This window comes from Melitaea cinxia, chromosome 14, assembly GCF_905220565.1.
Source record: "Melitaea cinxia chromosome 14, ilMelCinx1.1, whole genome shotgun sequence".
In the NCBI taxonomy this organism is placed as follows: Eukaryota; Metazoa; Arthropoda; class Insecta; order Lepidoptera; family Nymphalidae; genus Melitaea; species Melitaea cinxia.
In genome coordinates this window covers 10,700,310-10,714,682 of record NC_059407.1, presented here as the reverse complement: position 1 = coordinate 10,714,682, position 14,373 = coordinate 10,700,310, and the positions used below count along the sequence as shown (strand labels likewise).

General features: G+C 37.0%; 1 protein-coding gene across 1 annotated transcript in view; it reads left to right on the top strand.

Annotated features, from left to right (window-relative positions):
- Positions 1-14,373, top strand: part of LOC123659395 (RAB11-binding protein RELCH homolog) — a 29,750-nt gene that overhangs the window by 12,012 nt on the left and 3,365 nt on the right. Inside the window, exons 12-17 of the mRNA XM_045594610.1 lie at positions 567-685; positions 11,363-11,519; positions 13,785-13,972; positions 14,005-14,103; positions 14,136-14,234; positions 14,267-14,365. Of these exons, the coding sequence (XP_045450566.1) occupies positions 567-685; positions 11,363-11,519; positions 13,785-13,972; positions 14,005-14,103; positions 14,136-14,234; positions 14,267-14,365 (761 nt within the window). The remainder of the gene's footprint in view (positions 1-566; positions 686-11,362; positions 11,520-13,784; positions 13,973-14,004; positions 14,104-14,135; positions 14,235-14,266; positions 14,366-14,373) is intronic.

Here is a 14,373-nt window from a genome sequence, read left to right as displayed (position 1 = left end):
TCAAGCTGAAATTCATATCAATTACTCAGGTCTACTGTTCATTGGAGCTGTGAAAAAAATCAAACTTTTGAGCCAACGCAATTAAAAGATGCCTTTGTGCTGCAAATATTTGACATTCGCAAGGGAATCAAAGCCTATAGGTTACTTTCCCGACTCCCGTGAATCTCAGGATCTTGAAATTTGGTACGAAGCAACGTCTCAATGCACAGATAAAGGAAAAATTGCGAAAAGCATAGATTTCTAGTTACATCATACACCATATAATAAAAATATTTTTGTTTGTATGGAACCCTCGCTGCGCGAGTCCGATACGCAATTGGCTGGTTTTTTTAAAAATAAATATTTGCTTTCTTAAAAAAACTACCTCCTCTCCATTATTAATATAATTACGAAGCATTTTTTTTTATATGGGATATTTTTATTATCATAGAGATGCCTCTTAAGAAAATTTAAATTTAAATGAATAATGATCTGTCTAACTGTAGACCATTGTTAAACTTTTAGATTTGTTGCCGATTCCATGACATTTTAAATTTTCAATATTAATGTAAATATATTAATTACAGGTGGATCATGTACAGCAGCTTAAGATGTCTTCCAACTAAAATATTTTCCGTTCCGTTTAAATATTTGGCGGAACACAAACCGGAAACGCTTAATTTATTTTTGCAACATCTTCGAGAATGTAAGTAGATATATTATTTGAAGTTTTTAGTTTTCATTATGTTTTATGACAATTTGTGCATTACAAATAGGCACATACAATTTTTATTGAAGTTTACAAATAAGATAATATTTTTCTTTAATTTTTTGAAAATATAAACGGGTCTGGATGGTACGCTATATATATATATATATATATATATATATATATATATATATATTAAAGATGAAACGGATATCCGGTAACTATCCGGTATCCGTCCTATCCGACCTTGTTTTCACTATCCGGCCGGATGCCGGATAGTAATTCAGTATCATCATCATTGGCCTTAGTCCGTCTATTGCAGACGAATTAGACAGTGCCACCCTCTCGACCTCACTGGCTAGGCCCACAGGAACGACGAGTCGATACATGTGGAGCCAGTTCGGCTGCAGGAGTCTTTCGCATTTTACAGCTATGCCTCGAATGCTTGTCGGAGACCCCATTCCGGGTTTTAAATGAAGTTTTCCTTCTCCAAAACCCTGATGATTTTGAGCCAGGTTTATCCCTCGGTCGCCTTTTACGACCCCCACGGGAAGAAAGGCAAGTGTGTGTGTGTGTGTGTGTGTGTGTGTGTGTGTGTTTGTGTTTGTGTGTGTGTGTGTGTTTGTGTATTTGTGTGTTTGTGTGTGTGTTTGTGTGTTTGTGTGTGTGTGTGTGTGTGTGTTTGTGTGTTTATTTGTGTGTTTGTGTGTGTGTGTGTGTGTGTGTGTGTGTGTGTGTGTGTGTGTGTGTGTGTGTGTGTGTGGGGCGCGCGCGCGCGATACACCAAACACCTAAGTTCCGCCGGATATTCGGCTATTCGGCCACATGGTTGGCCCAATATCCGGTATCCGGCCAAACTGCTATCCGTTTCATCACTGATATATATACTCAATAATATTACAAAAATAATTTTACACGGAAAAATTTTACAATTCCCGCGGTATAGATTTGTACTGTGCAGATCAGTGGCTATTAAATTAAACACGTCCGAAGGCTTGAAAATATACTTTATTACTACTCCAATAAATGGATTACATACTCTTATATCGTAGGCACACTACACGCCCCATAAAATGAAAAAAAAAAAAAAAAAAATTATACTAAGGTTACATTTTTTTTTTAACTTAAATTAACAATACATATATGTAAGTAATAATTTGTATTATAATACAATATTAGGATTTACACATGACATAAATTTCGAATAAATTTATATAATATCAAGTGTAGTAAAGTTTTGTACGATTTTTATGTAAAATTTCTTCTTTACCATTTTTCAAAATTTTCACATTTGATGACATGTCTTCTAAAACTTTATAAGGTCCTGAATAAATTGGACAAGTTAATTTATTTCCTGTTACATTCTTAACTAAGATCAAATCATCTTTATTATAACTTATAGGATTTACATATTTATCAAAAATACATTTTCTATGCTGTTTGCTTCCAATTAAATTTTGCCTAGCATCAAATTGAGATTTTTGCAAACGATATTTCAATTCTTTAGGGTAATTATCTACATTATACAAAGGTTCTATTAAATTATTATTCAATAAATTGCTCGGTAAATTACATTTTTTGCCAAAAACAAGTTCATAAGGTGTATACTTTGTTTCACTATGTACGGTTGTATTGAACGAAAAACACCAATATTGCAACCAATGACTCCAATGTCTAGAATTGTTATCTGTTTGTATTCTCAAAAAAGAATTAAGAGATTTATGAGTATTTTCCAAAGATCCTAAAGATTCGTGGTGATATGCAGTGGATGAAATATGTGTGATATGCAACAACTTGCATACCTCATTCATAGTACTATTCATAAATTCAGTACCACGATCACTTCCAATTTCTCGCGGTACCCCATACCTAAGAATAAAATTTTCTACAAAAGCTCTAGCTACGCTAACACTGTCCTTAGTTTCTAAAGGATAAGCTTCTACGTATTTGCTTAATTCGCATTGAACAGTTAATATGTATGAAAAATTATCATAATCTTTCTCTAATGGTCCAACGATATCTAAATAAATTTTATCAAAAGCGCTTTTAGCTGTTGTTGTTATTTCCATAGGTTGTTTAGTTGGTAAGGAGTGCTTTTGCTTTTGACAGCTATCGCACCTTCTTACGAACTTTTTAACATCTTCACACATGTTTGGCCAAAAGTAATATCGTTTAATATTATTTAGCATGCGCCTAACGCCTGCATGTCCACTTGTGGGTAGTAAATGAAAATCATTTAAAATCACTCTTCTATCGTTGACGTCATCTACTTTCATTACTCCATTAATAACACAAAGTCGTGGTCCGGACCACTTTGGATTATTATTTATTTCTTTGGTTAACCATTCAATCAATAGATTGTTTTTATTATTTTTTACAATATATAACTCGTCAACATTTATTTTTTTACAAAAAGACTCTAAGCCCCTCACGAATGCGGCTCGCGCAGAACATGATCGGGTGTCTACATCGCTATAGATTGTATACTTCGATGGTAAATATAAAAATTGTTTATCTTGTATACATACATCATCATGACAACTAGATTTATATTTTTCGTATCTAAATTCGACTCCCGAGTTTGGTTTTTTAAGCAATTCCACGACATTAGGGTGATCAATCCTGCAATCTGTGGAACTGTTATCGATAAATCGGTATCTTTACATTCATCGCCTTGCATTCTCTTCATCCGTCTAGTCATTACAGACGCGATATGTTTATTCATCTCTTTCAACTCATCTGATGTCACAACTATGCGAGATAATGCGTCTGCAGCCACATTATTCGCTCCTTTCACGTACTCTATCTTATAATCATACTCTTCTAAACTCAGCCTAAATTTTAATAAACGACTGCTGGGACTGTTGATATTAAACAAATATACTAAAGGTCTGTGATCAGTCCTAATAGTAAAATTTTTACCAAATAAATAGGGTCGGAAGTAACGTACTGACCATACTATAGACAACAATTCTTTTTCTATTGTGGGATAGTTAATTTCAGCCTTGTTAAGTGTGCGACTTGCATATGCTATGGGTAGATTATTTTTATTACACAACATTGAACCAATTGCCACCCCAGACGCGTCAGTGTGTAAAATAAATTCATTATCTTTTGATAAGTCTGGGTATTGTAATATGGGTGGGGATGCAAGACAATTTTTAAGTTTTAAAAATGATTTTTCACATTCATCTGTCCATACAAACTCAACTCCTTTACGACTTAATTTATTAAGTGGTATGGTGATTTCAGCAAAATTAGGGATAAATTTTCTATAATAGTTAGCAAAGGCAACAAACCGCTTTACTTCATCGCTATTACATGGCCTAGGATAATTTTTTATTACTCTTGTTTTTTCAGGATCAGGACTTATACCTTGCGCCGAAACTACATGACCTAAGTACAATAGCTCTTTTTTTAAGAAAACACATTTTTGTGGATTTAGCTTTAGATTTACCTTTCGTAATCTTTCTAAAATATCTATTAAATTTTTGTTATGTTGACCTATATTTCGGCCAAAACATACAAGGTCATCCAGGTATATAAGACATTTTTCATAGTTTAATCCAGACATTGCCACTGTCATTGCTCGACTAAACGCACTAGGACTAGTTTTTAGACCCATTGGCAACCTTTTTAATTGATATTGTTTATCGGTTGTGAATGCGGTTACTTTTCGACTATCTGGATGAAGGCCAAGTTGATAATAAGATTGTGTTAAATCGAGATGACTAAAATATACGGAACCGGATAAAGCGTCTAATATATCATTGATATTTGGTAAAGGAAATTTGTCGTCTTGTATTCTTTCATTCAACTTTCGATAATCAATTACTATGCGCCACTTCTTATCGCCTAAAGTCTCACTTTTTTTTGGTACAAGAAGAAGGGGACTAGACCATTCACTTTGACTTTCTTCTATTATATCCTCTTCCAACATTTTACTAATCTGACGATCTACTATGGGTTTTAATGATTTTGGTATCCTATACGGTTTACTATAAACTGGCATTACATTGTCTTTAAGATGTATAGACTGATTGTATATATTAGTTACTCCTAACTTATCTCCATCAATATAAAATACATCTGAATACTTCGCGCATATATTCTCAATAGATATTCTTTCCTCCTCATTTAAATGATTTAATTCTAATAAGTTGAATAATTTCTTTACTCGATTCGCGTTAACTAAGTTTGGTCTAAAAGAACAAATTTCATAATTACTTAATAAATCAAACGTTGGCGTAAAATAACTTAATTTTACTACGTCGTCTCTAGTGTTTAAAATTTTTAACGGTATTTTTCCCTGTTTAGGCGTTACTAATGTACTAGCTAAATAAATTCCATCGCATAATTCTTGTGGTAATATTACGCAATCTTGATTTATATCTGTGTCAATATAATGCAAGGATTCACATCGAGGTGATAGTATTAAATAATTGTTGTAACCAATTTGACCCATCTGTAACTTTATAACAGTAGTTCCGATATTCGTGCTAAGTAATAGGGTATTTAATTCAAAATTTAAAATACAGTTATATTTACTTAAAAAATCCTGACCTAGGATACCGTCGGTTCGACAGGGTAGATTTTCAAATACGTAAAATTTATGCGTTAATTCAATATCATTTACTTTTAACTTTAAATAAACATATCCCTTGGAATGTATGTTGCCACCTATACCTCTGATACAAATTTTCTCAATTTGGAATGGAATGTTAAGCGCGATCAAATTCTCATACTTTACCGCGGACAACGAGGCGCCGGTGTCAATTAACCAATTCTGAGGAACGTCTAATAGACTCATAGTAACAGAGTTAATATTATTACATATTACATTATCTTTATTATGGACGAAAAAAATGATCTGTTTTAATTATATTGCAATTATTTTCCTGAGGGGTTTCCTCAGCCGATTTTATCATATTCATATGATTTTCACGACCTTGAACCCTATGGCCTCGATTGAAAGTATTTGTATTGTTACGGTTCCCGCGACGAGAATATGAACGACCCCTATTGTTAGTACGAGTACTATGACGTGAAAAATTTGTTACCGTACCTCTACCGCGAAATGTAGCCAACGCCGTTGAAGATGTATCGGGGCGTCTGTTATAACTGTTAAAATATCTCTGTCTATAACCACGACTATTATGGTTATTATAAACTGATGACCTACCTCTTGTGTGTCCATAACTCATAACTGTTCCTTCTGGCTGCGCTGATAATTCCTCGTCCATTGCGCCTCTAATTGCGTCTTGTAATGTGACATAATTTCGCGCCGCTATAATAGTACTTATTCGACTATTTCGCAGGCCGTCCGAAAATCTTTTAATAGCATTTTTCTCATTAATAGTTTTCAAAATTTCGTATTTTTGTGAATCGCCGTCGGCCTGAGAAATAGTTAAATCGACAAACATAGATTCAATATCCTTACCAAAGTCTTCTATAGTCCTCCCGTCTTGTTTTGCTCGCTGCAACTGCGATTGGATCGCAGTATCAGACTTTTTTGGTAGTAAAAAAGACTTCATATCCTTTATCAAGTCTGAAATTGATGTATAATTTTGAGACATTCGTAGCTTAGCACTCTCTGACAGCCTAGACTTTAAAATAAAAGTTATAAGGGAGATTTTTCCATTTTCATCAATCATACCCGAATACATTTCGATATTACTAATTAATTGCTTTGTGACGTTTTCGTCACCTGTCATAACTGGCAGCAAAGATATTGCAGTTTTTAAATTAAATTTTTCCATGTTGAGTTGAGAGGTGTTTTTACATTCAACGACAGTACAATCAGTAGAAATTGAACACAGTTCCTTAATTCTAAGAAAAATATGGTTTATTTGCCCATATGTTAGCTCTAAATCTTTTAAATCAGAGGATTTAATTTCCTCCTTAGTTACGCCCTCTTTTATATTCTTAACAATACACAAAAAATAATCATATAACTCATTGGCCTTCTTATATTTACCACTTATATCCTGCGTCGACCTCCGAAAAGGTCCTAATTTAATAAGATAATTTTTAATTGACTTAAGTTCATTTAAAATACGATCAAGATCTTGAGCCATTAACAATCATATATTATTATATATTAATGGTATATATTAATGGTATTATCATAATGGTATTTATATAAATACAAACTAGTTTTAAACAAACAAGCTAAATAAAATAAGGATTACAGTCCACTAAATATTTTCATACCTTCTTATGCGCACTGAACTACAGTGGCGTCGTAGCGTGGTTGTCGGCCGCCCGGGGCGGAAGAAAATTTTGCCGCCCCCTTATGTAGGTATTTCAATTTAAAGTATACTAAAACTTACTTAGCTGAGTGGCTACGACATATAGAATTTAGCCACCCCCTTTCATCCCGTGGGTGTCGTAAGAGGTGACTAAGGGATAGAAAAGTTCCAATAATAATAATAATAATGATAAAGCTTTATTTAATTCCATGCAAAATCATCAATCCTTATCTCAATTTGCCCAAATCAAAATTTCAATCAATTAAATAACAATACAAAATAATTAATAGTACTTATTAGATTTTATTAGATTAGTGATCATTATTAAGACATTTCTTGTAAAATAAATAAATTAATCTAATATATAAAATTCTCGTGTCGCGGTGTTTGTAGTTAAACTCCTCCGAAAGGCTAGACCGATTCTCATGAAGTTTTGTGTGCATATTGGGTAGGTCTGAGAATCGAACAACATCTATTTTTCATCCTCCTAAATGTTAACTGTAGTCCACCCCTAGTTTTTTTATTTTTTATTTTTTTATTTTTAGATGAATTATTTATATTTTTATTTTTTTTATGATACATCATTAAAAAATACATACAACCCTAAATTTTCAACCTTCTACGATCAACCCCTATATTTTATTTGTTAATTATAAACTTTATTTTTTTGGCAGGATTTTTATATTTATTTTGTCATGACTTAGAATAAAAAAAATTATATTACTCTTAATTTTCAACCTTTCTACGATCAAGCCCTATTTTTCCATCGCAATTTTTATTTTTTATTATTTTTAATAATTTCCTTTAATTGTGATTTTTTTCTCAATTCAATTTGATCTCCTGCCTTCGCCGGTCGATAACTATCAATCGATCAGTTATCCCCGCTAGAGGTCTACATTACGTTGTCACCTCTCATCCAGCAAACATCACGGGGATGACAATAAAGCCGGTCTCCTGTCTTACTCACTATACTGTTTTCGGCCATTGTTTTTTTTGGTTTTATTTGTGTACCGATCGTAGTAGTGACTGTTATACGTATTATTTTAATTTTTCTGTGCACTAAATAAAGCATACTTTCATTGTTTACAACGCTTTCGTTTATAAGTAAATCCCCGCACACTTATATTATAGTGGATAGTTTATTGGCAAAATAACGTTTGCCGGGTCAGCTAGTTAATAATATGAAATAGCAAAGTTCCAATACCACTGTGGAACTAGTGAAGCCGACCGATGACGGTATAGCCATCCTACAGCTAGCTTTTTAAATACACAACCGAAGACGAGCAGCAGCGTCTTCGGTGCGACAAAGCTAGCCCTGCGGTCACTAACCCGCCTGCCCAGCGTAGTGACTATGGGCAAAAACCCTCATGAGTTCGCGGTAGAATTTTAGGCCCTCAGTTCTCGGTAGCCCTACTATTCCCGGCTACAGCAGCGGCCGCGGTAACGGTGGGGCGGAGGGTGCTGAGGATCACCGGGATACGGGAGGCTGCCACTCAAAACTACAGGTACTACGTACCGGCTACGTATAATGGAGGCATGTTACGGCTGGACCACAACCTTACCGAACTGGAAGTAAAATCGAGTCTTAAACTTAAACATAAGTGAAGTATACTGGGGTTGTCCGAAGTTTGAAGAGAGGGCGAAGACACGATGATCCTGGACTCCAGGCACTTGTTCTGCTTCCGTGAAGGTGATGGGCTTTCCCAAGGTGGCGTCGATTTTCTGGTCCACAAGACTCTCACTAACAACGTTGTGGAAGTCAGCAATGTGTCGAACCGGGTAGCGTACCTTGTACTTAAACTCACTGACAGGTACTCCCTAGAAGTGATACAGCTCTATGCGCCGACCTCAGCACAATCTGACAATGAAGTCGAAGCCTTGTATGACGATATTACTAGGGCCATGCATGGGACTACTTCGGCATTCTACAACGTTGTTATGGAGACTTCAACGCTAAAGTGGGAATACAAGACCGCGACGAATCGAGGATCGGACCACACGGGTAGGGGCACAGGAATCGCAGGAGGCAGATGCTCGTCAACTACTACGAGTCAGAGGGGCTCTTCTTGATGAATTCAATTTTTTGAGAAGAAGCCCCAAAGGCGGTGTACCTACATGGCAAAGCCCTAACACTATGATGAGGAACGAGATAGATTCATCATAGCGGATAAAAGGCATATATTCAGAGATGTCTCCTTGGTTAATTAGTTTAACACTGGCAGTAACCACCGGCTATTGCGGAGCACTTTAAATATATACCTCCGAAAAGAGCGGGCCCGCTTAGTGAAATCTACTCTCCGACGTACGCTGCCCCAATTACTATGTGGCTCCGAGCAGTTTCAATGGGAACTTCAAAACCGATTCGATTCGCTGGAAACTACTGGCAACGTGGAAGAGATGACCGACAACGTGGTGAAGACGGTGTGTACACTAGGTCGTAGGCATTTTCCGCCGACGAAGTCAACAAAGCAGTCCAACTCTCTTCCGAAGCCTTGGATCTAATGTGGCGGAGGCGCGAGTTGCTCACTGCTCAAGCAGCTTTGCCAGAACAGAGGGCTCTTTCCAAGAAGATACGAAAACTTGTACGCCAAGACCTCCACTGCTCAAATACGAGAGAGATTGCTACTCTGATTGAGCAGAATAGGGATGACGTAGTTACGACTGAGCTACTTAAAGCCGCAGGGCGACCTGCCCTAAAAGTCTTGGCGAGACTCTTTCACGCCTTTCACCCACCGAGGTAACACGCCGGAGGTGTGGTCCAGTAGTGTGTTTGGTGCTGTTCTTTAAGAGAGGCGACAAGTCTCTGTCAAAGAATTACAGACCGATCTCACTTCTGAGCCACGTCTATAAGCTGTTTTCGAGTGTTGTTACGAATCGTCTCGCCAGAAGACTCGACGAATTCCAACTACCGGAACAGCGGGGTTTCGAAATGACTACAGCACTGTAGACCACATCCATACTGTTCGGTAGATTATACAAAAGACAGAAGAATATAATCAGCCGCTGTGTATGGCATTTGTAGACTACGAAAAAGTCTTCGACTATTGCTTCTCAAAATGGAAAAACAACTTTTGGATTAATTTTTAAAATAGCCTAGCAATTAACTTTTTTTTTGTATTAATAAGTGAATTTGATGTATTTTTTTTTATTATTTCACTTTATACGTAGCGAAGCACGTACCGGGCCGCTAGTATTTACTAATTGTTTTTATTATTTAAGTGTTGTTCAATTTTGCCGCCCCCTAAAAAGTGCCGCCCGGGGCGGGCCGCCCCCCCCGCCCCCACTACGCTACGCCACTGCTGAACTACACATTATAAAAGCACCTTTATAGGTATTACGCACTATATAAAAAAAAAAAACGCACTTCATAAATTCACTAATCACTTGCTGCTTGCTGGGTCCGCTGGGCTGGGTCAAAAGCTCGCATACAAGGGACGTTCCGGTCTTGTCTACCAAAATTCCTCGAACTTCTAAACGTCGTTGCAAATAATTCTTGTCTTATCCATCGCGTATGGCATTTTTTATATAATTTGTAAACGTAGTAAATTAATATAATGCCACTCAAAATAGTGAAAATAGTTAAAATGATAGTATGGTACCCCAAATTCCAGTGCAACATTTGTACATCGTTTCCACTGTTTGAGTTAGAACCGGCTGCGTTCTGGTTTAGAAAGACTTCTTCTTTATTCTGGGTTGATTGGCACATTTTAATTAAATATTGTTTGCAGCTTTAATATAATTGCGCAATTGCACTCGATAGCACAATCTAATTTTTTGCACTGTGACACGAGCATTGTTTTTTATTAGTCACTCCACGTAAGGTAAGGTATGCGGTGCCCGAGCGCGCTGATCTCCTGTTACAGGCAGGGTCGCCATGTACTGTGCAGATCAGTGGCTATTAAATTAAACACGTCCGAAGGCTTGAAAATATACTTTATTACTACTCCAATAAATGGATTACATACTCTTATATCGTAGGCACACTACAGATTTTTACATAAGAAGCTGGAAAGATTTGTTTGTTATTCAAAAAATCTAGCACTGATGAACCAATTTTAATCATTATTTTATTGGAAAACTGAATACATTTCGCATAGGTTATAAAATCTCACGCCACGATCCAAAGGAAGACGGTAACAAAAAAAGGCAGTTGATGATACTGTTACAGGCCTCCAATATTAAATATTCCATTTAATCAATTGACTATATATATATATATATATATATATATATATATATATATATATATATATATATATATATATATATATATATAAAATGTATCTATACTAGTTGGCTGTTACCTATTATTACACAAGCATTAAGTTGCTTACTTTAGGAACAGATGACTGTATGTGTATGTTATAAATATTTATTTATTTAATCTATATTTATATAAATAATAATTAATGTCTGTCTTCAGTCGCCGCCAGTAGCTGTGACAGTACAAGCGGTAGTGCAATACGAATCTACATCGCGAACCTCATAACTGAACTGCTGAATATTACGACTGTAGACGAAGATTGTATAGACAAGCAACTACTGCCCGCTGTGGTGGCCATGCTTCATGATGATGACGTGTTAGTTGTAATTAGTATTTTATTTGATAAGTTTTGCTATTGTTCAAAATCAGATCAAAATCAAAAATTTCTTTATTTATTTAGGTTGTTTTTGGTGGTCATATTAAATAATTAAGAGCCATTTCACAAAAATCGGTAAAAATCCGCGAAATTGTTATATTTTGACGTCGTTAATCTCAGTGTTGGATGCAATAATGTAATTTATATTCTTGAAATATAATAGTGCAACCTTTGTTGTAGTACGATAGTCAGATCAAAATTTTGATTTATATTATGTGTATAAAATTATTAACCTTTTCATCAGCCTCCTCCCTGGGTAACCGGTCGCAATGTATACTTTGAAGTCCTACTTTTCAATAACCTCTACGTTGAAACCGTTAAAAAAAATATCGTAATATGTGGAATATAATTTTGTTGAATACTAGAACTTAAGAAATATTTATTCTATTTGTATCTCTATTAATCGATAAAAAAAAAAATTTAAGTTACGAATATTTTCCAAATAAGTATAATTTTAAAAGCGATATTTTTCTTAGAAAACCAAGACATTTATTTTAACAAACTATCTTCATCAAAGTAAACTTACATCATTAAGGAATACAAAAATAATATTAAAAGATGTAATTATTTTTAATACATTTTATATTAAATAATAAAAAGATAGTATATATTACCACGCATCAAGCCCAGTAAATCAGTCGAGCGCTAGCGTCTTAGAGGCACGGTCCACGCCAAATTCTGCGCAGCCGTCTCTTTCGCTCACACGCGCCAAGCGCCTGTTGTTATAGCGGATAAAACGCATTTGATACTTTCGTAATAAAATATAAATAAAATAAACATATTACGAAAATGACTGTAAAATAATATTAATGATAATTTCTGTAAACAAATGTATAATTTAATTTTCTTTTCTCATATTATCAATACAAATAGGCATTTCAATCTGTTTGTCTTGTTATTTGTTAATCAATGTTTGTCGGTGTCATTGCGTTAAATAATTGTATTTGCTCGCAAACGAAAAAAACCAACTTCAATTACATCGACAAGTAATCCAACGAAGGTAGTCGAAAAAATAGTCAAGTAAATACGCGTTATCAAAAAAAAAAATGTGGTGTCATGGGACACCAGGTAGGAACGAATTTCCTTCGGATAGTATAGAAGCACAATTTGAAAAAAAAAATGTTGAATTTTATATATATTTTCTAGTTCTTGTTTTTAACCGACTTCCAAAAAAGGAGGAGGTTCTCAATTCGACTGTATTTTTTTTAATGTATGTTACTTCAGAACTTTTGACTAGGTGGAGCGATTTCGTCAAATTTTCTTTTGATTGAATGTCAACTGAAAAAAAAAAAATTGGTTGCCTGTAAAGTCGGTATACGGGCGAAAGTTTTACGTGACAACGACTTTGAGTGGTAAAATAATTTTAATGTGAATATTCATTCGTATAGTAGGAAGAAGGATGAAATAATAGTAACAATTTAAAACATTTATTTATACAAAGAATTATATTTAAAACATTAATTTATACAAAGAATCTCGCACTGAATTTCATTCACTTTTTATGTCTGTCTCTCTCGCTCTTAGGCGGGCTAACCATGCCCGAGTGGAAGGGACGCGTGCCTCTCACTCGCTCTCATTGTGAGCGCATAACGTAAGCGGAGCGTAACGCAGTTTCTTGAAGTGTCACCCGGCAAACCAATTTATAAGACGTTGTCACGTCAAAACTAAATCAATTTAAAAAAAAATTGTTTCCTAAAAATTATTTTTTTATTTTTATTTTAAATTTATTGACTATAACATACTTGAAATTTTTAACAAATTAATTATGTAAAAAACTTTTTATACCATAGTTATTAATTTTTATTATACATTAGAAAATGATCAAGATGGTATTTTGGTTGTCACACTATACTTACTAGCACAAAGATCGCGCGGCTCGTACGACTCGCGCGATGCGACCAAATTTACCTAAACTTGCAGAGCGTAAAATTGTGAAATGGCTCTTAAATATACAAATGTGAATTTGTTTGCTTGTTACGCGTTCACAACTCAACAGCTTGACAGATCGCCATGAAATTTGGCATGTGCATAGCATTGGTGTAAAAAGTGTACCGCACCTAAAGTTTGCTGCACTGAAAGTGTGCCGCGCCTTGTGTGTCGTACCGAAAGGATGTCATACATCTCATTCGACAGTAGTTGGAAAACATTATGAAGGCGTCAGTAGTAGTTGAAAATAACAATAAGTGAGCGAGTGTGAACGCGCAGGTCGGTCTGCGAGGCGGGCGTGGCGGCGTGGGGCGGCGTGGCGCGGCGGCTGGGCGGCGCCGCGCGCGTGTGGGCGCCGCTGGAGAGCGCGCTGGCGCGGCGCCCCGCCGCCGGCCTGCTGGCGCGCGCCGCGGAGGCGCTGGCGCTGCTGCTGCTGCCGCGCGGGGACGGCCGCGCGTGCGAGAGAGGTGCGCCCGTCTACCGCGCTCATACATTACAGTGCTGGCGCGGCGCCCCGCCGCCGGCCTGCTGGCGCGCGCCGCGGAGGCGCTGGCGCTGCTGCTGCTGCCGCGCGGGGACGGCCGCGCGTGCGAGAGAGGTGCGCCCGTCTACCGCGCTCATACGTTACAGTGCTGGCGCGGCGCCCCGCCGCCGGCCTGCTGGCGCGCGCCGCGGAGGCGCTGGCGCTGCTGCTGCTGCCGCGCGGGGACGGCCGCGCGTGCGAGAGAGGTGCGCCCGTCTACCGCGCTCATACGTTACAGTGCTGGCGCGGCGCCCCGCCGCCGGCCTGCTGGCGCGCGCCGCGGAGGCGCTGGCGCTGCTGCTGCTGCCGCGCGGGGACGGCCGCGCGTGCGAGAGAGGTGCGCCC